General features: G+C 44.4%; 1 protein-coding gene across 10 annotated transcripts in view; it reads left to right on the top strand.

Moving 5' to 3' along the window:
- The window catches only part of FNBP1 (formin binding protein 1), a gene marked incomplete at its 3' end in the record, with an annotated part of 89922 nt that extends 69737 nt beyond the window's left edge, over positions 1–20185 (top strand). For 3 of the 10 annotated variants that reach the window (XM_084219411.1, XM_084219409.1, XM_084219414.1), the window contains exons 11-16: positions 10588–10697; positions 12404–12536; positions 13530–13651; positions 13997–14136; positions 14506–14664; positions 16921–19068. In XM_084219411.1, the coding sequence (XP_084075537.1) occupies positions 10588–10697; positions 12404–12536; positions 13530–13651; positions 13997–14136; positions 14506–14664; positions 16921–16955 (699 nt within the window). Of the gene's footprint in view, positions 1–3352; positions 3440–6555; positions 6571–10587; positions 10698–12403; positions 12537–13529; positions 13652–13996; positions 14137–14505; positions 14685–16920; positions 19069–19104 lie in introns of those variants that run through there. The other 7 variants (XM_084219408.1, XM_084219416.1, XM_084219412.1 and 4 more) reach the window with 6 other exon arrangements.
- Positions 20186–23260: the final 3075 nt, after the last annotated feature.

The raw sequence follows: 23260 nt of genomic DNA, 5'->3' as shown, positions 1-23260 counted from the left end.
TTTTTTAGAGCAGACAGTAACAGTGAGGAAGTGACTACTTAAAAAAGCCCAAATTCCGCTCCAGGCACTCATTTAGGTCTGAGGACTGGAGCTGTATTAAAGCAGAGATGATTTCCATGGGGAACTTCAGTGGTTGGTTACAAAGAACTGAGAGCAGTGCTGTAAACAATGCCCTGTCTCATCTGGTTACAGACAGAACAGTCAAAAATAAAGATGTTTTAAACAGTTTCAGTTCTTTGCTAGGAAATTGCTTTATAATGGGACACTAAGAACACAAAAAAAAAAATCCCATTTCTTCCCATCCCTGTTTCACTGGGGAAGTGGGAAGTTTCTAAGCTGTCCAAAGGCAGGTTCTGAACGTGTCCCTCCTTACCTCAGCTGCAGTTTGACTCAGAGCATCGTTTCTCAGCGGTTTTTCCAGGTGGAGACAGACTTTCAGTTCTGCCTGTGCAAGGGTGTGCTGGGTGATGGCACCACTCCAGGGGTGGCAGCTGGAGCCCTCCTTGGCCTGGGCAGTGCTGGGTCACTTTGGGGTGAAGACACTGCTGGAGGTCAGGGGGTCTGTGGCAATCTAATGCTCCATAGTGGCATCCAGAGAACAGAATGTTGAAAATAGTGCTGAGTATTTCCTACTTGACTTAAAAATACAGGTTTGTAGTTCCATGGGCACTTCACCAGTTTGTATTTCAGATGTATGAATCCCTACTGACTGATTGCTTGGCCATATAAACAATTATAACTGATAGCTTCTCACAATTCCTGAAGGAAGGCCATTATTTTTCATATTAACTATCTAAGAAATCCAAGCCCACCCAAAGAATTCTGCATGCCATATTAAGTCCTTTGTGTGAAAGGCAAAGTAATGAGAACAATGTCCTATAGTTTTCTCTGGAATCTCTCAAATTTCTGCTGACACATTCATCAAGAATGTGCAAGGAAGGGCTATTGCAAAATCTTCATTTAAACCTTTCACTGTGTTCTTTTGCTATTTCATTTCCTTCCCCTGTCAGCTACCAGGATGTTTGTGTGTAAATACTTTTCCTGCCTGACTCATCCTGAGGATTTGGAGTCCAGTGTTCAGATCATCATCTCTTATCCCAGAGGGATGAACTCAGGCCCCTTAGATCATTTAGAGATATGGAGGAGGAGGAGAGGCTGAAAACCTCTGGCAACTTGCTCTGTCTCATTTGGAGACTTGTCAAATTCACATTTTAGAGCTCCTTGGTGATTTGTATTTTACAAATGGTCAGACTTAGAGATCATCAAAATGCCATATGACCTTCAGAAATAAAATCATTCTAACCAGGCAAAAAGAAAATCAAGAACCACCCACCAATCCTTTACATTTAACAAGTGAAAAAGAAGAACATTTGATCTGTACATCAGATCAGCTTTTTGGAAGGTCATGCAGGGAGCAGCAGGGCAGCACAGTGTAACAGGAGTTGGGACTCTGGATCATTTCATTTGCTCTGAATTGTCTCTGCACTGCTGGGTTTGTTCCTTGGCAGAATTCCACTCCAGACACCTTCAGGGAAGGTGCCCACAAGGCTCTTTAAGTCTTATTTTAGAGTATTCAGACAAATTGCCAAGCAGGTGCTCCCTGGATTTCTTCCCTGAGCTCTCAAATCCTACAAAGCCAGGGAAAAAAAGTTTACTTCAGAAAAAATGGGATCACACTCCTTTTTTGCGCTGTTTTAAGGAAAAAGGAAAAGTAACTCTTTGACTTGAGCAAGTCCTGAGACTGTAGCAGGATAAATTCCAGCATCAGGAATTGCACCTTGTGATTATCCTTGAAACACAACACAGGAATTGATTCCCCTGCCACTCCTCCATGAAATCTGGGAGATCACAACGTGTCTGGAGAGAGAGAATGTTTTAGCAATTTCCTTTTGAAATTTTGGTTTAGCATCTTAGGTTGCATTTGGCAAAATCACTGGTGACTGTTAAAACACATTATATAATTATAATATGTTCTGTGCCCAGTCTGGTTTTAATTTTGCTTCCAAACCAAAAATCCAATGAATCTTGTTTTCATGGAAGGAAACAGATGCCTGAACAATTCACAACAGATGCAAGGTTAATGTGGAGGCACCAATACCAGTATCAGTGGTCACTGCCAATATGAAATCCTAGTCTGTTAAAAAAAAAAAATTAAATATTTAGGTGCTGACTCTTGTCAGTGTCTATGGTTTTCTAATCACATTTTTGCATTTCCCTCAAAGCTTTTTTTCATCTAAGCCCAGCAGCAGAAATGTCCATTATAGAGAATACCATAAAACTGTTAGAGCACTTATTATGGATCAGAGCTAGGAGAAGGGGAAAACTGTCATACATTTTTTGGTGAGTGTTTTTTCTAATAGCTGCTTTAAAAGACACTATGAAATTAGTGTAGCACTTCAAATCAACTTCATCTCTTTAGGGAAGTTAAAGCCAGAAAAGCACAAAGAAAGAGGAACCAGTTACATAACTTATAATTTCATTTATGCTTGCTCTGCTTTTTCTAATTCCATTTTGAGGACAAAGGAAACTCGGTATTCTGCTGGTTGGTATTAATTTTGTGTTCTTTAATTTTATTGCTGCTGCAGCAGTAACATCAGCACCATTTTTTAAAAGAGCATTCCTCCAAACTAACAACATCCAGGGGTAGAACTTACACCTTTGAATGACTCCGTGTGCGCTGGACTTGGCTTTCCTCCCTCTCCCCAGAACCTGGGAAGTGCCTGAGCAGGGAGGATGGTCTGGGAGCTGGGGCAGACATTGCTGCCAGTATCCAAGTTCCATAAAGCACACGGAGGAAATTTTGTGGTTTCCTTTCTAGTGGAAGTTGTTGACTTCATTACAATGTGATTTTATTTCCATTGCACCCGTTGCTGTGTCCCTCCCCACCCGTCTCCTCTGACACTCTGTGCGCTCCTCTCCCTCGACACCCAGCGCTGAATCTGCCCCACTGATCAGTACTTTGTTCTGTGAGCATGCAGAGGCAGCAAGCAACCCACCCCTTCTGCAGCCTGCTCTGTTCCCTGCCCTGGGAGCACTTGCTGTTCCAAAGTCTCTCTCTCTGCCAAGACCGGGACTTTTCGGCGGGTGGGGTCATTAAATCCGTGGTTTGTTCTAGCACTGAGAGAGATGCCTTCCAACCTTGGTATTTAAACAAGCACTGAAAAACACCATGTTTTCTGATCTCTCTGAGCATGCTGAACTCTTAATATCCACCTGGCTCCCAGGAGGCTCCCACTGCACTTTGAGGCTAGTCAAACACCAAGCTGTCTTTTGCTGTAGAAGCGGTGAACGCAGAGGTGCCGTGCTCGTCCCCGGTGTAACCAATGTGTGTTTTCTCTTGCTGACTCACCAGCAGACACAGTCTTTGTATATTCACAAAGAACTCATGAAGAGGACTTTAGGGACACCCACGTGTGCCGTTGAGGCTAGGGAATATGTTGTAAGTCTGAGTATGGTGTGATCAGCCCATACTGTTGCTACACAGTCGCTAACCCCACTTACAACGCCGGCCCCAGTGTGCTGTGGGAATGTGCTTTGTCAAAGAGCCAAGGAGAATTTGGTGGGAGGCAAGTGGCAGCTTACAGTGTGATGTGCAGGAAAGATAATGTCTGCTAGTCCTGGAAATGCTGAAATTGGCACAATTGAAGCAGCTGGACCTGTGAAATTCCAAGTGTTGCGAACAGGTTCTGCACATGTATTTAAAATGATTTAATGAATGCAGTCTTGAGCATCACGAGCCCTGATGGACAGGAATTCTGTGCCTTGGTTGTGAAGCATTCCCTAGAGCCTTTGGAAGCTTCTGTGAGCTGTCTATTATGATAGTTCATGGAATCAAGATATGTGACCTCTAAATCTGCTACTTGGACAAAGCAGAGTATGGGGAGATTGTTACAGGGCCACTAAAAAAAAAAAAAAAAAGAAAAGAAAAGAAAATTACCTCTTGGTTGCATGTATGGAAGTCCAGTGATTTATTTCAACCCTGTTTTCTGTAAGTGAGGTTAGTGGCCGTGACTGTCCAATAACACATGGACCTGCTGGCTTTCATGCTCTCTCATGTGTTATTGAAGCTTGTGGCTCTTAGACTCTCCATTATTTTCCCTGCAAGACTAAGCTAGGCTTGGTTTAAATTGACAGCTTGAAACACATTTGCTCATTTCAAGGAAATGTAACTTACTTGATCATTTGGGGGGAAAACGGCTTTGTTCTCCCAGGAGCTGTGAGCAAGTTTTCTAGCTGTGAAAACCCCAGAATGGGCAAAAGTAGTTATGTAGTGTTTAATGCAGATTTATTTTCAATCTGCTTATATTTGTTTATAAAAACTGAATCACTGTCATGTAAAATTACCAATAAATTTCAGAAATAAAAAACTGTGAACATAACTTATTTCAGCATTTCATTGTTTCCAGCCTATGAACTGCTTTATTTATACTGGTTATAACAATCCCTGATGTACTATTTGGAAATGCTATTAATAAGTTCTCTATTTTTGTCATACTTAACAGCAAAAGAATTGGGCATACAGTGTCTGTAATCCCTTTCAAATTTGCTGAATTTGCAGCAAAAGAATAGCCTTGATGCAGATGATTCTCCGCAGTGTTTAGTGCCTTTAGAGTGAGTAGTGTTTAGCCACTAGAGCATGTAGCATACATTTGTGCCTTTTAGAGTGCTTCATAGGTAAATATTTATTCTGCACCATGAGTCTTGTCTGTATCTATGTACAAGAATCTCAATTTGTGCTGATCATGTCTATGCTAAAGTTCACAGGAGTGCTAAAGCAATGATGCAAACACAAGCTGCCTACGCTGAATTTCTTCAGACCATTCTTTCTCCTTCTATGATTACTCTCTCCAATGGATTGGTTTTGTTTGCTTTATTTTATTAATGGCCTCTTTAGCTCAGAGGGTGAATTTCTTCATGGCACTGTGATTATTATCATGTGTTTGTTCCCTAATGAACTGGACTGCAGAGGGAAGTGTCACTGCTGCCTTGTCACTGAAGGGTCAGTTCACATGCAGCATTTCACTGTCATTTCAAGAACATTTATTTTCCTTGAATTGCTGGCATGTGTTGCTGTAAAAATCCTGGTAACTGATGGAAATTGTTATTTTGGAGAAAAAAAAAAAAGTGTATTTCTTAAATCAGCTGCCCACAAGAGGTGTGGAGCCTTTATTTTAAATCCCATCCTAATTAACCGTGTTTTTGCTAGAAATGCAGCATCTGTTTGGGAACACCATTGCCAGGAGCTGTTGGTAGTGCCAGAGAACTTGAATGGAAAGAGGTTCCCAAGTCTGGCAGCACAAATCCTTGCCTGGAGAGAGGCATTTTCCAGCTTTTACCTTCCAGCTGTTGTTAACATGGAGCATGTGCTTTTGTGCACCTCAAGTTTGTTGGGTAGTTGGAACATTTCACAACTGCCTCAAGAGCTGACAGGGCAGCTCAGTGCCCCTTGCTGGAGGAGGAGGAGGAGCTGGGTGGAGTTTGGATTCTCCTTTTCTATCTGACTTTAGATCCTGAGCAGCAGCTCGCTTGTGCTTGGCACAGAACTGAGCGCTGTCAGTCCCCCTATCTCTTGGGAATCCTTCTGAACTGCAGCTGTTCTGTCATTTTGCAATGATGGAAGAGGCTTTGGGAATGTTGGTGGTTGTGTGCCCAGGCACAGTTGTTCACCTGGGAGTTCCTGGGGCACTGCCCAGAGCTGTGTGTGCAGGTGAGGCAGGGCAGGCGCTGCTCCATGGGCACACACTGCTTTCCCAGAGTGACTAAAAATTAACATCTGGGCTCTGTCCCAGTGAATGTGGTAACTTCTGAAGAATTAGATCATCTATATCATTTAAGGAGGTTGAATAATGTCTTACCATGCTGTCACAGAACCAATTTGGTGTCAAGAGAATAGATGTTTTTTTCCTCCTCCTTGGGCCTGACCTTGTCCAACTATGGCCAAAGTACGTTTGAGTCTGAGTATTTATTTCTGAATTGTTCAAGAATGTGAAATGGCTTTCTGTGCCTGCCTGGGCAGCGCTCTGCAGTCCACAGGGACAGTCCAGGGGTGTTGTCCTTTGGCTGTAGCCAAGAACCAGGCATTCCCTGCAGGTCCATGGTGCTGGGTGCTGCTGGAGCTGCTCCTCTCCACCGAGGGTTGGCTCAGGGCTGACCCCCCCAGAGCCCTTCCGTGCAGGGGCTGATGCATTTCAGCACATTTTTGATCTCAAGTGACAGCCATGCATTTGCAAGCTGTGAGTTTTCCCCTCCTCAGTGCTGTGTTGAGAACTCCCAGTGTTGTTGGTGGAGCTGTTGTCAGTCAGTCCAGGTCTGATCTCACCTGTGCCCAGGTCCTGCACTTCCCATTCCTGTTTCTGGCCAGGTCATGGCAGCTGCCCAAGCCCATCTTGTGAACTTTTGCACAGATCTGTTAGTGTGACCCATTTTGCCTTCCAACAGCAAGGGGATTGTGTCATTTTATTGTAACATCAGCCCCAAATGTTCCTCTTCTACTGATGCATTGTTGTTTTTTCTCTCTCTCCCCCCCACCCTGTATCTCTCCAATTTTACATGAAGCTTTCTCTCAAGCTGGTAAGCACATTTACAGCATGCCTGTCCTGTGTTTTAATCACAATTTCCTGTGTGTGTTTAATGTGCACTGTGCCACATGTGACATGACACCGAAATTAACTGTTAAATTTGTTTCTTCTTTGTGTTTGCTTTTTTTGACATTTATCAGATAAATCTGAATACACAGGTCTGGAGTCTAATAGAGGTGATCAGAATTCAGTCTTCTAATAAGCTGCTAAAAAATTAACTCTAATATATAGTTTAGTTTTCACTTTTATAATCTAGGGCTATGAAAATGTAGAAAAACAGTATTGAGCAATTCTGCTACTGTATAAGTATACATTAAAGCATTAAAAGAAGGAGAAAAAAATTAAAGTAAAGGTGTCTGTGCTTGCTGGACTTTTTCCAGAGAGCCATGCATGTCCTTCTGTGTAAAGTAGCTGCAAAGTTTGCTTTCCATGTCCAGTATTATTGGAAATCTGCATCATTATCACCTACATTTTACAGCCCTATGTAGTTCTTCAGAATAACCAATAATGACATTAATTAAAGTTCTGTAAACCTTAACCTTAACAAGGTTAACTCAATCTGATTTGAATTTGCAAATTGAGAGATATGAGTCTGTGTGAATCTTAAATTCCATCTTGGATGCAGCTGGGAAGGTTACTTGAACTATGGTAAGATAAAGATGTTACTGAGCTGGAAAGGGAAGGGGTGAACAGACCTGGGCAAGCAAATTACCTGCTGAACTCCATGCACAAGGTCTTGTTTTGCTTGAGACACTCCACACCTTGCTGTGTCCCACAGCTTGGCCACATTCCTTTGGCCCTGGAGAGCCCCCCAGCAGGAGAATGTGCCTGGTGTGCTGCCCCACCTCATGCAAACCCTCGAGGGCCACAGCCAGTGATGGCATTTGGGGACCTCAGAGGATCCACAGGGCCACCTAAACTGTCTCAGCTTCCAGGTTCTCTTATTGCTCACCACTCTGTGCCTTTGGGTGCTCCTTCCCTTCCCTGCCAGGGTGGGCAGGCCCTGGCACAGGGTGCCCAGAGCAGCTGTGGCTGCTCCATCCTTGGCAGTGTCCAAGGCCAGCTTGGAAGGGGTCTGGAGCCACCTGGGCTAGTGGAAGGTGTCCCTGCCCATGGCAGGGGCTTGGAACAAGATGAGCTTTAAGATCCCCTCCAACACAAACTATTCTGGGATTCTACATTTATCTTGTGCTTGGACACATCATTGTGGGCCTCTTCTGCTCGTGGCAGCTCATCCAGCTCCTCATGGGCCATCAGAGCTGCCTGGAGCATCTCTGGCAGTTTTGGGTCCTGCTTGCTGCTCTGGCAGCACAGTGACTTTCTTGGGCTCCTTTAGCAAGGTTGCTTCTCACTTGAAGACCTGTGGTAGGTCAGAGGAATGATGGGAGTGCCTGGAATATGTGCAAACCTTCTTTTGGCTGTTGCCAAGGCACTGTCCTGGGAGTCCACTGCATTTATAGCAGATTTCCACTCATTTTCTTGGTCACAGGGCTAGTGTGCTGTGTAGCTGAGTTAAGCCTTTGTATGTAGGAATAAATCTTCCAAAAATGGCTGACATGGCCTTTCCCTGGGAATTGCAGAAATTGGAAAGATGTGTAGGGAGGGCTGAGACCCATTTTCACCTCAGATGGAGAAAAGCAGCTTTTTTTTAATCTCCTCTTGGATCCTCACTATGCAAGAGCCAAAACTGAGGCTGAAAAAGCTCATGTTCTCACACGTAGCTTCAGTCCAGAAACTGGTCCTAACACAGGCTCTGTTTGCACAGCCCTTCATCTTGGGACACTTTGAATCCTAACTCAATCTCTTTCTGCAAGGACACCTTGTGAGCAGCACATCAGAAATAGCACAGCTTTGCCCTCACCTCACTGCTGCAGCATTTCTAAAAACGTAGGCAATGTCCACAGCTTGAGAGGTAGCCCAGGTGTGTTTGTGCTTGAGAGCATGAAATGTGCCCAGCATGTGCAAAAACTGCTCCTTGCCTCTCCTTTTTAGAGCAGGAGCTCCAGCCTCTGATAGGAGATTCCTGAGCACAGCCTAAAGCTGGAGTGAGGTCACCTCCCAGCCTTGGGTGTGCAGCTCCTGCCTTGGTCTGAAGCATTGTGAGCCAAGCTGCTGGATTTAGTCCAGCTTAGAACTCTTGAATCAACTTGAAGAGTCAAAAATAAGATACCAAAATGATGCTTTTCCAAATTTCACTCTATCTGTTGCATTCTACTAATGTACAGCTGGGGATATTTTCAAGGCTGTCTCTTCTGCTTAGAAGTGAGGAGGATATGTCAGAATATGTTATCTAAACTTTCCTGTTAGTGCTTGTTTGTTTACAAAGCTGCCTCCAGATGCTTTGCCTTAAAAAGATGTGTGTGGCTTTAGTGTAGATTATCCATAAAATAGATTGAATCACTCTCATATCTGTTGTGATGTGGGAGTTGCTGTCAAGCAAAATCCAAATGTTAGAGAATAAATTAAAATAGATCTCTCCTCTACCAAGGCACATCAAGTAGTGTAAGGACTGGTAGGACTCCGTGTGGGGAAAGTTTCAGAATCAGCATCACTTTCTTAGTAATTTGTCTAAAATTTGCTTTCTCATTGTCTCACAAACAGAATTTTAAGTGTATTATTGCAGAGATGATCAAGGCTCCACTAGAAGCACATGCCATCTTTGGCTGACAGTCACTACAGCAGTGGTCTGCTCTGTGACTTTGGGATGGCCACTCCAGAGGAGAAGGTGACCTGTGTGTGGCTGTCCTCCAGCCCTCTGACACACCCAGACTTTGCTTTTGAGCAGCAGCTGCAGGAGAAAGTCAGAGAGTCCCAGCACGTTCAGTACAGAGCCAAGGTCTAATGAGCAGCTTGTGTGGCAGTGTCTCCTCTGAATCCCTCTCCTCAGAGAGAAATTTGGTGTTTTAGCAGACTGATGGCCCAGCCCTGCTCACACTGAGTTTGGTTGCTCAGCTTTGTGGTTTTACCCCTCGTCTCCCATATTCCCTCTTAGAAACGGGACAGGGAATGAGCAGAAGCCAAAATGAGCAAAACCTGCCCAAATTCAAGCTCATGCACAAGAACCTCACTCCTTTATGGTGCAGCTAATCAGTATTAATATGTGTTCAGTATAGCCCACCCAATCTGCCTCCATTGCCTTCTGGCAAGACAAAAATAGGTGCAACTGTGAAGAAAAGAGTGTGGATGTGTTTTATGTGTCATCTATCTGCTATATCAAATTGAGGCAATCAAGAGGAGACATAGCAGAAGGCAGAAAAGTGGTTTTCAAGCAGAATCACACAAAGGTAACCACTGTGGTCTTCACTTTTTTATTTTTTTTTACCTTTGGTTATGATTTCAAACTGACTGATTCCCTGGCTTTGATATAACTTCTGGTGTTTATGTGAATACAAGTGAGAGAGGAAAAACTGAGAGACTTTGGCATGGAATGTGGACCCTGGAAAGTAAGCAGCATGTTTTTTAAATTGCAGAGTCTGGTGGGGAATGCCTCTGTTATCTTGGTGTGTTCAGGAGAGCCCTGACATAAATGAACTGTGTTGGACCAGCAGCCAGTCAGCAGTGCACAGGAGAAGTGCAAGTGTGGCACAGGAATAAAAGCCAGGAACTGCTTTTATAGGAATGCTCTTTGTGGCTGAGTGGAAGAAGGCAGGAAGGATCAGCTTTCCATGAGAAGGGAACTCTGTTAAAAAAAAAAAAAAAATTGATGATAAAACTGTAGATAAAAATAATTTCTCATCTTTGCTGTTGAATTCTGGAATTCTCCAGCTGATCTTCCATTAGCCACTGTTAGGGAAGCAGGATGTTCCTGGGATCATTTTGAGGGCATCCAGATTCCTCACCATTCAGGGACTGATAACACCCTACAAAGGAGAACAATGCTTCAGACCACTGGGATTCTGCACAGGTTTTTGTGAGCTGCTTTCAAAATGCAATCCCAAAGGATTCTTTCAGACTCTGATTTTAATTTTTTCCCTTATCCCCCCCCCACCCTCCATTCCACTCTGTGCAGGGAGCAGGCCCAGAAGACTTCAGCAATCTCCCACCTGAGCAAAGAAGGAAGAAGCTTCAGCAAAAGGTCGATGAACTAAACAGGGACATTCAGAAAGAGATGGATTCGAGGTGAGTCACACCCCTGCAATGAAAAGTGAAATTGCACTGAGCAGAGCCCCTGTGTGTGAGGGTTGTGGGTACATCCCAACAGGAGGGGCTGTTTTGAGATGATGGCATCATCCAAAGTCTGATGTGTAGCTCAGATTTCCTGGAAACAGGAAGATAATGACTCCTGTGCTTCTGTGAATGCTTTTTCTACAAGGCTGCATTTATCATTCTGGTTGAGAATAAGGCTATTTTAGCTACACACTTTTAATTGATTCTGGCAGCCTGTATTTGTGCTTTGTGTTTGTTCACATTCTGTAGTTGCATTAAAGATTCAGCGTGTTTTGTTTGTGAGACACAGAACTTTTCTTCCCTGGAGGATTTCAAGACTGGTCTCTTCCTAAATACTGCTTTGCATTTGTACACGTGCCTACATTTTGTGTCAGCTTGCTTTCAAGAACCTATTTATTTTGCCTACTAACCCAGAATTTCTCCTTTATATTTTCTATCATGGATAAGAAAAGAAAATTGCACATGGTTATATGATTTCTCATTGCTTTGTTTTTTTCTTCTGTGGTAATTTAGGTTTGCCTCTGTGCAGGTTTTTCTTTCTGTTCTCTATTGATTCTGAGGTAACCCAATCCTAAAATCAGATATGGCATTGCAGCAGAGTGAAGTTTAAATGAAGATAATTTATAATGGAGAAAATAGCACCAGCAGTTAAATAAGAGTTAAACAAACAGTAATAATTGTCACTCATATGTTTGCAACATTGTCCCTTAAGGCTTCAGGCACAGAGCAGTCCCACTTCCTTGCCACCCACACTTTTTCCCAGTTTCCACACACACAAGGCCAAGGCACAGGATTGCAATTGTCAGGAGTTTGGTGGGAAACTCTAAAGCATAAAGAGTGTTAACTTGGGCCGTGGGACTCTCATTAACCTCTCTCCCACCAGCTAATGCCTCGAGAAAATCTGAATAGTTGTGCCTAAAACCAGCCCACAATTCCATTTTCAGCTCTGAAATGTCCATCAGCAGCTGAGAGGAGCTGCCCTGGGACTCGGCCGGACGCGGGGTCACATTTTGTAGCCTCAAGTCTGTCTGTCTGTCCCTGTGGTGTGGCAAACACAAACCATGTGCAGCCAGCTTCCTTTTAAGCAATATGAAACAAATAAACATCTTTCAGATTATTTGGGTTGCCAAAGACAAGCTGCAACAGGCAGGGTGAGAATTTCTTGTTTGCCCTCTGTTTGTGTTATTGATACATCTTTGTTTCACTTTCTCAACTGGAGGTCAGCCCATGATGGATGATAATGATTCAACTGTTTGTCCATGCCCTGAAAACTGGGAAGATATTAGTCTAGGAAGTTGGAGCTGTCACAGATTGCAATGGTTGTGAGATTTATTATTATTATTTTCCCCAGGGGAGCAAGTAGGTACTGTTGTAGTACATAAAAAACCATGTCAGGCTAAAAATCAATATCAAATATCTTCTCACATTGTAGGTAACTCACTGTTTTTTATCTCTGACAATGTAAATCCTCTTCTGACAAATAATTTTACTGTTCTTTTTCAATGACTGGTTCTATACAGGGCAAAAACCCCATCTGGGTGTTCTCAGTTCCCTTTGTAAGAGCTTAGGTTGAACCTCAGAGTGAAGACCAGACAGTTTACTAAAGGCATTTACCCCCAGCTGCACTAAATGTGTTTGATTTTTGTTTTGCCCCTCAGAGATGCCTTAACAAAGATGAAAGATGTGTACATCAAGAACCCCCAGATGGGAGACGCAGCGAGCGTGGACCACAGGCTGGCAGAGCTTGGGCAGAACATTGAAAAGCTGCGGTTAGAAGTGCAGAAATTCGAGGTATGAGAAGAAAGATTTCAGTAAAAAGCAGCTCAGCAAATGCTCAGGTGTGAGCAGGGCCTTCCTGGCTTTTCCAGATGTGTGGATGGTGTGTGAGGGCAAGGGCTGTGCGAGCTCTTGCATTGCTGGGGTCTTTGAGCTGATTTGTGGAACACAAACATGCACCATCCCCTGTGGCTGTCAGCCCACAGTTAAATTTGTCACAGAAAGCAAATTGTGCTATGTGGAGGTGAGGAGAAAATGTAATGCTCTCTGGACTGCCCAGAGGGCTTCAGATGCTTATTTAATTAATTAAATAGATTGAAGCATCATGTTACAGATGTCTGTGGAAAATCAGAGTGACATAAATGCAAAGCACCATTTAGAGACTAACAGCAAGACAGAAGCCATCAGATGAAATATGTTTTAAGGAATAGTCTGCCATGAACAGGAAGCTGCTTAGTGATATAAAATCTCTAGAACAGAAGGGGAGTGTTTGGAATATATGAAGCCCATTATAATTACATGAGAAGGATTAGACAGCTGAGGAAAGACTTCACTTTCTGCATTATGCTTTGAACATAAACAGATACAGCCCATTAATTTCAGATGTGGTTTTACTATCCATTGCTTTCCTACCCGTTTGAAATCAGTGGCTCTTTCATTCTCCCCAGCTTTTGTTCTTGTGCATTCAGCAGTTGCTGAGTTTCTGATGTTACTCAGACTAGTCTAAGCAGCCATGCATCATTTTACTTGATTGTGACTAGAGCAGCATCATCTCCTGCTGGCTGTTAGCTGTTCTCTCTCAGGGTGTTTCCAGGACCCAGTGCCAAAAGCCAGTTCCATTTGCAATAAGTCTGTTTTTCAGCAAGACAATCCAGAATTTGAACAAGTGACCGCTGCCACTCAAAGCAAAACGTGAACATGCTTACAAACCAGTCTGTGCTCTGTAGCCTGGGTGTCAGGGGTGTCCCAGCAGGGTGAACACTGTCTGTCTGTCTGTCTGTCTGGCAGGGCTGGCTGGCGGAGGTGGAGGGCCGGCTGCCGGCGCGGAGCGAGCAGCCCCGGCGCCAGAGCGGGGTCTACGAGGCACAGAACCCATCGGGAGTGAACAGCTGTGCCCAGGACAGGGAGAGGTACAGTATCTGAACGGGCTGGGGCTCAGCAGAGCCTCTGCAGGCACAGCCAGGGCTCTGCAGCCTCCTCTTGCCTTTCCCAGCTCCAAGAGCTGCTTCCCGAGTGTGGTGAGCTGTGTGACAGCCCCCTCGCTCACTGCTGTCAGCCAGCGCATTTTTACAGCTTTTAATGGTAAAAATGAGGGTTCTCACTTATCTGGAGTCACAGCCAGCTCCAAGCAAGCTCTGGAATCACTGAGCTGCTCCAGCTGGAGTTGTTTTCCCTTGTCCCAAGCCTGGAGAGCGGGTGGTTCTCTCTGCTGCTGAGGTTGGTTGCTATAGTTGCTGTGTTTTTCCTCTCTTGAGCAGCCCCGATGGCAGTTACACAGAAGAGCAAAGCCAGGAGACTGAGATGAAAGTACCTGCAACAGACTTTGATGATGAGTTTGATGATGAAGAACCACTACCCACCATAGGAACGTGTAAAGCTCTCTATACATTTGAAGGTATCACTCAAACTTCACCCTCATTTCACTGACTGGGGTTTTTCAAGTTTATATGCCAAGGGCAAGTGGGAAACCTTCATTAAACCTTAAATAGCAAAAGGACAAGTGAGGATCTGGTGTGATTCTGTAGAAAGGCACCAAGACAGGGATTTTTCTCCTGTTGCACAGGAACTCTACAAGAGAGAGAACCAAAACTCTGCTGTCAGGGTCACATTTGTCTGGTTCTTTATGTACACGCTGCTGCCTCCTGAATCACAAGCTCCTGTTCTGGCTGCCAGTGATGCACCAAAAGCTGTGTCTGCCCATGGTCTGAGTTACTGATTGCTGCTGTGCAGCACAGCCTGAAGTGCCTGTTGCTGTGTGTTTCAGGTCAGAATGAAGGAACAATCTCTGTAGCAGAAGGAGAGCTGCTCTATGTCATAGAAGAAGACAAAGGGGACGGGTGGACGCGGATCCGAAGGAACGAAGATGAGGAGGGCTATGTCCCCACGTCCTATGTTGAAGTCTATTTGGACAAAAATGCCAAAGGTGCTATGACCTATATTTAATGCTATTATTGTTGTTTTATTTGCTTTCACAGAGATAATACAAGCCTGAAGCTGCTCTGTGTTGCAGATAGAGCCTTTTAAGAGTCTGTACAATGCCACCAAGTGCATTATTCCGTACGTGGACTAATTATGGCTTGTTGTACTGCAAAATGTGCTTGTCTTGCTCAGAGAAGGGTAGTGTGGGGGACTCTTGAAAGCAGAGGGGAAATGCAGCCTTGCCTGGACAGTGTGTGCTCAGCTGTCATTGCCATTGCACGCCCAGCTTAGTGCAGGAAGCACAAAGCCCTTTGGGATTGTTGAGGCTCTCCTCAGATACCCAGGTGCCATCTCAGACACATCCACAAGTGAACTGTGTGTCCCAGAGTCACTCAGTGGAACTTTATGGAGGGAATATTTAGACTGCTGGTTTGTGTGGGAGCTTTTCAGAGCCTGTTGTGTTCTGGGGACCTTTTGGATTGCAAACTGGTGGTAATTTAGTTTAGTGTGTGTGGAAGGGGAAGGAGAGATCTTACCACAGTCCCTCTACACAGCACTCTGTGGTCCTTGATAAATGGGTAAAACACTGAGAAAGCTCCTCTGTTCTTTCCCACCTTGCTACATTTCAGATGTATTTGCTGTTGCAGATGACCAGAACTAATGGTTTAATCTTTGCTTACATGACATCAATGGAGACATTCAGAGTGTGGACTCCATAAGCTGCTGTTTGTTGCTATTAATTCCCCCCAAATGTTTTGTGTAAGGAAGCAGTGCTGCAGGGCAGACCTGGCTGGAGTAAATGCCAGTGCTGAACACCTGGTAATGGGATACACTGAGAAATCAAAAGGTTTTAGCCCTGTTTCAAATCAGGACGTGAGAATTCCACTGTGTTAAATAACTTGTGTTTATTCAGTCACTTAATCCTTCAGATTATTGTGCTTCCTAGACTTGAGAGTTCTTGGTGTGAAACAAGTGGCCTCATCCAAGTCAAAAGCAAACTGAACCATTTTCTTTGGAGTTTATGGGCAGCAGGAAGAGAGGACTAGGACTGTACCCATAAACCAGCCCTGAAACTGGAGCAGTTCAGTGTTGGGTTGGGTTTTAATCAGTGCAGTGCCTTGTCTGCTGCAGGTGAAAATCTGGGCTTGTTTTATTTTGCCATAATACAGTAGTTTTATGTTCCTGTTGGCAAATACATGCTCTGTTGAGGTGCAAAAAGTTTAGCCCCCTCTGTTGGCTTTTATTAACCTTTGAAAGATGGATCATCCATTCCCCTTCACGTCCAGAGCAAGGCTGAAGGATGGGAAATATGGAAACACAGACTGGTTTGGGTTGGAAGGAGCCTTCTCATTCCAACCCTCTCCCATGGCAGAGACACCTTCCATCAGAGTAAAAACACAACCTGTGCCAGGGGTGAAGGCTGATACAGCTGCAGCCATGTCTGTAGCCACAATGGAGGTTTTTCAGATAATTTAAAGTTTTTCCATTGGTTTTGCTGGATTTCAGGAACAAAATCAACTGGATCTGTGAATATCTAATGTATAGGAACAACAATGTTTACCTCTTTTATTTCTCAAGTCTCTGGTTTAAAAGAAAAGCTAAAAGAGAATTCTTCAAAGAATGCAGCATAAAGATTTGGAGGAAATGCTGCTTTGTTTAAAAGGTGAACTTTATTGCAAGCTGCAAATTGATTTTTAAGGTATTGGTAGAAGTGACTTGATTCAGTCCTTGAAATAGAAGCGATGACATTCCTGAAGATAACATTGTAAATACTAAAGCAAACTCTGCAAACTTTAGTAATCCCTTCCTCTTTTTGGAAGGAAGGTTGAGCAGCTGGCACCACCAAAGGCTGGTGGCAGAAGGGTGGGAGCTCACAGCAGCCCCTGTGACTGTCCCAGCCAGCAGAGCCAGTCCTGGCTCAGCCTTTCCTGCCTGGCCAGGCTGTGTCTGTGCCACGAGCCAGGGGCAGCTCAGTGCCACTGCTCAGTGCTCTCTGAGAGGCTGCTTTTCACCCAGCTGGAGCCTGTGTTGTCAGGGCTCTGCTGCAGAACTGAGCTGAGCAGGACAGGTAAGTTGTGTGCTGCAGGTGCCCTCCTGATCAGTCTTAGAGGAGCCAAGCTGGGTCTGTGCCCTGCCAGTCCCTGTGTGAGGGCTCCTGATGACATTTACAGGGGTGCCTCTGGTCAGAGGGTGTTGGCAAACCCTGTCACAAAAAGAACAGTAATGCCTATCTTGTTTTGCCTTTTTTTTTTTTTTCCAGATGTTCACAAACCACTTCAGAAAATCTCTGAGTAGGTTTGCATAGGCCTGTCCACCCTTTATTCTCCTGGTTTGCTGCTACGGTTCTTTTAAGAGCTCTGTTTGAGAAGGTTTTCTTTAGAAGAGATGAATGCACATGTCACATCTCCATCACTGAAAGACTTTGTTAGGTGCCAGGTCGGCTCTGAAATGAAGGTGCTGCCCTGACTGAGTCCATTTAGTGCAAACAGCACTGTTGTCCTTCTGAATAGAAAGGAGAGCTGCAGGCTCTGCTGCCCTGGGATTCCTGCAGGAAGCTGTTCTGTGCACACCTGGGTGTAGCATCCTGCAGGGCTTTTCTGTACCTGTCTGGTGTCTGGTGCTGAGAACTCAAACACAGGAACTGGTTGGGCTGAGGCTGAGCACCCTGTGTCACTGACCATGGTACCTCATCATCTGCTTGGCAACAAAACTGTCTTTCACTGAGGGATGTTGTGAAATCCTGTGACACAAAAAATCCTGCATGGAGTGACCAGCTCTGTACAAACCCTGCAGCAGCAAGGCCACGTTCCCTTCCAGCAGAAAGCCTGGCTGCTTGTTTGGGTGACATGCAGGAATGGAGGCTGCTGGGGGAGCTTGAACTTCTTCATAAAAACTATTTTGGGGGTGTGGGCTGATGAGCATTTTGGCTCCTGTTCCCCCTCACCTCTGATGATATCAGTAATTCCTGATGGACAGCTCTGGCATTCCCAGTGCTGCAGCTCTGCTCTTTGCTGTAACCATCATGCAGAGCCTTGACTTATATAAATAAATAGGTAAAAGTTAACCATGCTGATGCACTTTTTATCTAGGATATATCTGATTATTTAATGCTTGCCAAATTATTTAGAGTTGGTAATTATAAACTGGACTGTGGCTTTTTAAAATCCTTTTGTTAAATACGTGCCCTTAGTTTTCCCAGTAAAAAAAAAATGTATATAACATAACTTAAAGACTAAAGTTACTTGAATTTGAATTGTTTTTATCCTTTTATATGTGTATAAATATAAATGGTTTTATAGGCTGTTCTTCTGCTTAACCCAGCTGTTTTGGTAACTACTCAGTCCCTCTGATGTTGATAAGTGTTTTTGGTTACTCAGCTGCCTGCACCTGGACTTGCATAGGAGCTGCTGTTGTGTGTTAAGGTTTGTTCAATCTGGCCAGTGTGGTTGTCTTGTTTCTATTCTTATTTTTTAAAGAATCATCATCTGTCAGGAATCTCTCTATAGCTTGATGTACCATGGTGTCTTCTTCTAATAAACATTATATTTTCTCATTCCTGTGAGGTTTTGGTTTTTGAGTTTTTTTAATGGCAGTAACTAGTAGATGGCAATAATTAGTGGCAAAAAGTAGTGGCATTTAACTTTCCTATGGGACAGCAAATGGCCCAGAGCTGCTTCTCACTGTAAGCACAAATGCAATTCTTCTCAAGAAAAATATTTTATTGTGGCTCTTTGGAAACTTCTTTGTGCTGTCATTTGGAAGGATTTGATGGAAGTGCAAAGGGGGTGAGAAGGTTCCCCTGGTTTCTCAAATGCAAAGGAAGTTTGGACTCATCCTGTATTCCCTTGGATACAGCAGTTTGGGCCAAATCACATCCTGGATTGTGGCTTCACTTGGCCAAAGGCAAAGCTTGTCCTCAGCCCCCAGCCTGTGGGAACAGGCGTGGCCAGAGGAGGGGTTTGGAGGCTCCTGGCTTTTCCCTGCACTTTCCTGGCTTCCCTTGAGAAGGAAAGGCCTCTGCAGCCTGTGGTAGAAAGGAAAGCTCTGATGCCTCTGCAAATTCTTTGATTTAATTTCCTGTTGTTGTTCAGTGTCATTGATGGTCTCTGGAGCTGTCACTTGAACAGATGCAGTGCTGCTTTGCTGACAGAAAATGAAAAAGCTGTTTGTTTTCTCAGTGGCACGAAGCAGGTGCTGGCAGGGTCCTGCCCCTGTGCTTTCCTCCCAGAGCACAGCAGAATCCCAGTGATGCTCATCCCAGGCTGGAGGGAAGGGCTGAGGGTGAAGAGTTTCTGTCTGAGTCTTCCTCAGCCCTGTAACCCAGTAGATGCTTCACTGCTTTATTCCTTTAACCTCCTGCAGGCAGAGCTGCTCTTAAGGGACCCCATTTCCCCCAGCCTCTTTCTAATCCAGTCTCTTTCTTTTTGTCTTTCTTATGTTTTAGATTCCTAAAGGTGTTTGTGCTGGTGCAAGAACCTCGGGGCGAGCTTGTCACAGAAGGAGAAACAAAATGGTCTGTTTACCCTGCAGGCAGTTTAAAACACATCCATGGAAAGCCAGACTCCCACTCTTGTCTGGAGTTCCCACTTGAAAAATTCAGACCTAAATTCCATGCCAGTACCATTCAGATGCTTGCTCTTTTCCATGGCATGCTACTTGTGGCTCGGATTTCCTTATCAGCCTCTCCCACTCTTCTGCCAGCCTGGCACAGCCCCTCTGTCAAACATAACACACACTTCTCCCAGCCCAATCCCTCCCAACTTCTGTCAGAGATCTGCTGGCTGCCCTTGGACAGCCAGACAGTCCCAAGCATGTTCTGGTCTGTCTTCTGTCCCCTTGTCCCTCAGTCCATCTGGATGTGCACACTGGTCCATCAGCATTTCACACGGTGCCTTCAGTGCTGAACCTGCAGGTTCCTCTCACGTGGGAAGGAGGTGGAAACCTCCCCTGGAACAGTGTGACAGCAGCTGGACTGGCCTCTCAATCTGGCACTATTAAATCTGATCCACATGCATCATTCAACATTCTGCCTTCCCCAGAAGGTCACTAATACTTGTCAGCCTTTATTTCTCTTTTTCCAAATCCAGGCTGATGCTCATTCCAGGTATTAAACCCCTCTGACCCTGCTGTTTCCTGAAACCCTTCAAGCTCACGTATGTACTTGTTTTCCTGCTTGTTCTGTCTGCCCCCTCCTGTGTCCCTGCTGTTCCTCACACACACACAGACACACACAGACACAGACAGTGGCATTTTGGTTGGCAGCCCTTGCTGCTGCTCACAGCCCAGTTTGGCTCTGGTTCCAGCCTGCATGCTCGCCCTGTTGCCTTGCCTGCGCCCACCTTCCTCAGGGTCACGTTATTTTGTGGCTCGTGGTTTAATCTCTCTGCAGTTTTCTTTTGGTTGGTTTGTTTTTCAGCATTTCAGACCTGCCTTCTCTTTTTGCATGACCTCCTGTGCGTTCTCATCAGTTCATGTTGGAATAACAGAGTTTTTTTAGATAAATAAAAGAGGAAAGAAAAAAAAAAGAAACCGCACTGTTTCCTTCTCCCATCTTGTCATGGACTGGACCTGCACCCAGCAGCCAGACAGGAATTGTGACCACCCTGTTCTCACATGCTTTGGTTCGAAGCAGAAGTAGGATAAGTGATTCTGCACTTTATCATGTCATACAGTGGTAAGAGAGCTACAATATCTCCAAAAATCACACGATCTGGAATTCAACTGCCTAACAAAGGGTTAATTCCCTCTCTAAACTTCTACAAACTTCCATATTCTAACTTGGTTTCCACTGACTTGTTACCACTGCTTGGGTTTTGCAGTCATGGACATGTTTGAGCCCTGCAAGAATCAGTTGCCAATAAATAGCTCCTGAGGGCCAAATTAATTCATGGATCCACACCTTGTTGGGGGGAATCTTCTGGCTCTAGTCCAGCTCCAGCATATTCTGTACAATCCCCACAGGCTGAGAAACGTTACATGGAAGCCACTATGGGCAGTGACCCCGAAATGAAACCTCTCAGGGTTTGTTTGCAGGCAGTGAGTGTTGTTCTGCTGCCTGCTGGGCTGTCCTGCAGGGTCAGCACATCAAAACACATCCCAGAATCTCAGACTCTCCGTGTTGGGGATGGCCTGGGCTGTCCCACAGGGGATGAAGTGATTTCTGAGCTGGGTTATGTGTGGTGTTCATAGTTCTGTCCCTTTCTCTCCATTTAAGATGCCAACTTTTGTTTTTACAAAGTCCCTTGGTGCTACAGTACGTCCTGTAGCTGTTGTGTGATGGTGCTTAAGAGTTGCCAGCGTGAGCCAGCAGAAGGTTTGTGATTTAAACCCAACCCAAATGTGCTGAGCACAGGCAGCACCAATGCTGGGGCTGTTCTGCTGCAGCACTGGAGGGTCAGAACCCACAAATCACTGCCTTATCACTGCTGCTGCTGCTGTGATCACTGAGCTGTTCAGATCAAGAGCAGAATGGGATCCCCATGGTTGGCACCTGTGGCTTTGTGGTCTCCACCTGCCAGGGGATCTAAAGGGTTGAACAATTAACAGGTGTGCAAAAATATCCTTAACATATTTTTAGCTGCAGTATTTTTATTCTTGTGTCCGATGCACTGTTGAATCAGCAGCTAAGAATTAATTTTCACCTATTGTTGTGCCATCTATGTAAAAATTAGATCAAAGTTTGCTTTTCTATATTTAATCTGGGTGGACAGTATATTATTGTCAGCCTCTGTGGAACATTGGAACAATTGCAATGTCTGTGTTTCAAAATTGTGCTGTAGAAGGAGCATTAGCTTTAGCTGACTGATTGATTCCTGAAGTTTTATTAAAAGACCATGTATGGAGTTTTTATAAACTTGGCAAGTAGTTCCCAAAAGCCTGGATCTTAAAACTTATTTAAGAAATAGTCACAGTCATATCTCATAGTCTGCACATGTTTATTCTGCTGCTGTTATTCAGGGTAATGAATAATTTTTGTAGAATTTACCTTTGGCAAACGCTGAAGAACTAAATATGTGACTGGTTTATAAAAACTCTGCTTGGATTTACTAATCTTGCCCAGCAGTGTGGACTGTACATCCTATGAAATTTCATGATCCCCAGCAAAAGTCTCTAATGCCCTTTCTTAACACCTGTAAATAGAGAAGAAACATATTTACTGATACTCAAAGTTGTGTTTAATGCTGAGTATTTTTCAGAAGTTCATTTAGTTTGATGCATATTGTTCTTTGGTTTTTTGTTTTCCTGCCTGAAATGACAGAAGACCTAAAAGAAGCCAAATTCTATTTTAACATGATGATGTCGAGCACTTTTTTATTTGTATATGTGTGTGTATGTGTGTTTGAGCACTGATCTCGGGATCTTGGTGGCATCTCAGTGTTGTGATTTCATTGCCAATGTAAAAGGTTCTGGTGTTGCCCATTCATTTCTGGAGACAGAATTCAATCAAATAAAGTGCTTCCATTTGAAAGCGAATATTGACCTTGTAGCGATGAAACAAAGTCATCTGCATATTTAAATAAACATTTAATTCCAGAAATACAGTTTCACTGGACCCTTTTGATCAGCCAGTCAGGAAGAAAAATGGATTTGTTGCCTTTTTTTCCCAACAGAAAAGTTGGTGCCTCTTTGCTGGGGCTCTTGGGGCCGTTGAGGTGCAGCCACTCCTCTCCAGGAGCTGCTGCTTCCCACAGATGTGTCCAGTGGAGAGTGGGAATTGGAATTTCCCTGTGGCTGCTGCTTCAGCCACAGAGAAATTCAGGCTAAAACTCCCCAGGGCTGCTCTCTTACTCCTCATTATTCTTCCTGACTGTGGGGTGGATTTGGGTTTTGCTTCCAGCTGTAAAATGTACACAGAACAAGTGGATCAACACATTCCAGTGTGGTGCTGTTCCTAGTTCTCTCTTCAGAAAAGTGAGGACACATTTTCACTTGTGGTACCTGTTGGCTTTGGTTTTGGTTTTTATTTTATATTATTTCCCACTGGTATTTTCAGGAGTAATAATTTGGCTCTTTTATAGTCTGTACCTCTGACTGTCCCACAGAGCTGTGTCCCACCAGGTCACTTTCAGATTTGATTTTATCAACCTTTGACCTTTCCAGCTGGCGCTGAAGAGAGAATGAAGTGGTTGGGTTGTTTGTTGTTATTTTTTTATTGTTTTTTTTTTTTTTAACTTAGCCATGTGAGGAGAAAGAAAAATGGGCTGTTGTGGCTGGAGTTGGTGTTGGGAAGGGCAGGTGGTTTGTGTTTTTTCAGTAGGAGCCTATGAGAACTGGAAACCTGGGGGAAAGATTTCATCTAGAGTTGTACCATGGACAACTCCAGCCTGTGGTGAATGCTCTGGTTCAGCTGCAAGTCTTGGCAGATGTTTTTGGTGCTGATTGGTTTTATATTAAAACTCAGGAGTGGTTTGGGCAGGGATGTGTGTCCAGCACAGCAATTCCTCCCTTCACCAGATAATCCAAAACCCAGGCACATTTCTGGAACTCTGGCTGAGATGTTCAGTTCCATTCTGGTGTGCAGGGTTGTGAATAAAGTGTGTGTGTCTCTAGCTGAGAGAAAAGCCCCCAGCTCTTGGCCAGCTTCTCCATCACCCCTTGCT

This window comes from Fringilla coelebs (genome assembly GCF_963513975.1).
Source record: "Fringilla coelebs genome assembly, chromosome: 21".
In the NCBI taxonomy this organism is placed as follows: Eukaryota; Metazoa; Chordata; class Aves; order Passeriformes; family Fringillidae; genus Fringilla; species Fringilla coelebs.
The sequence above is the reverse complement of the archived record's forward strand: the minus strand, read 5'-3'. Positions and strand labels throughout refer to the sequence as shown.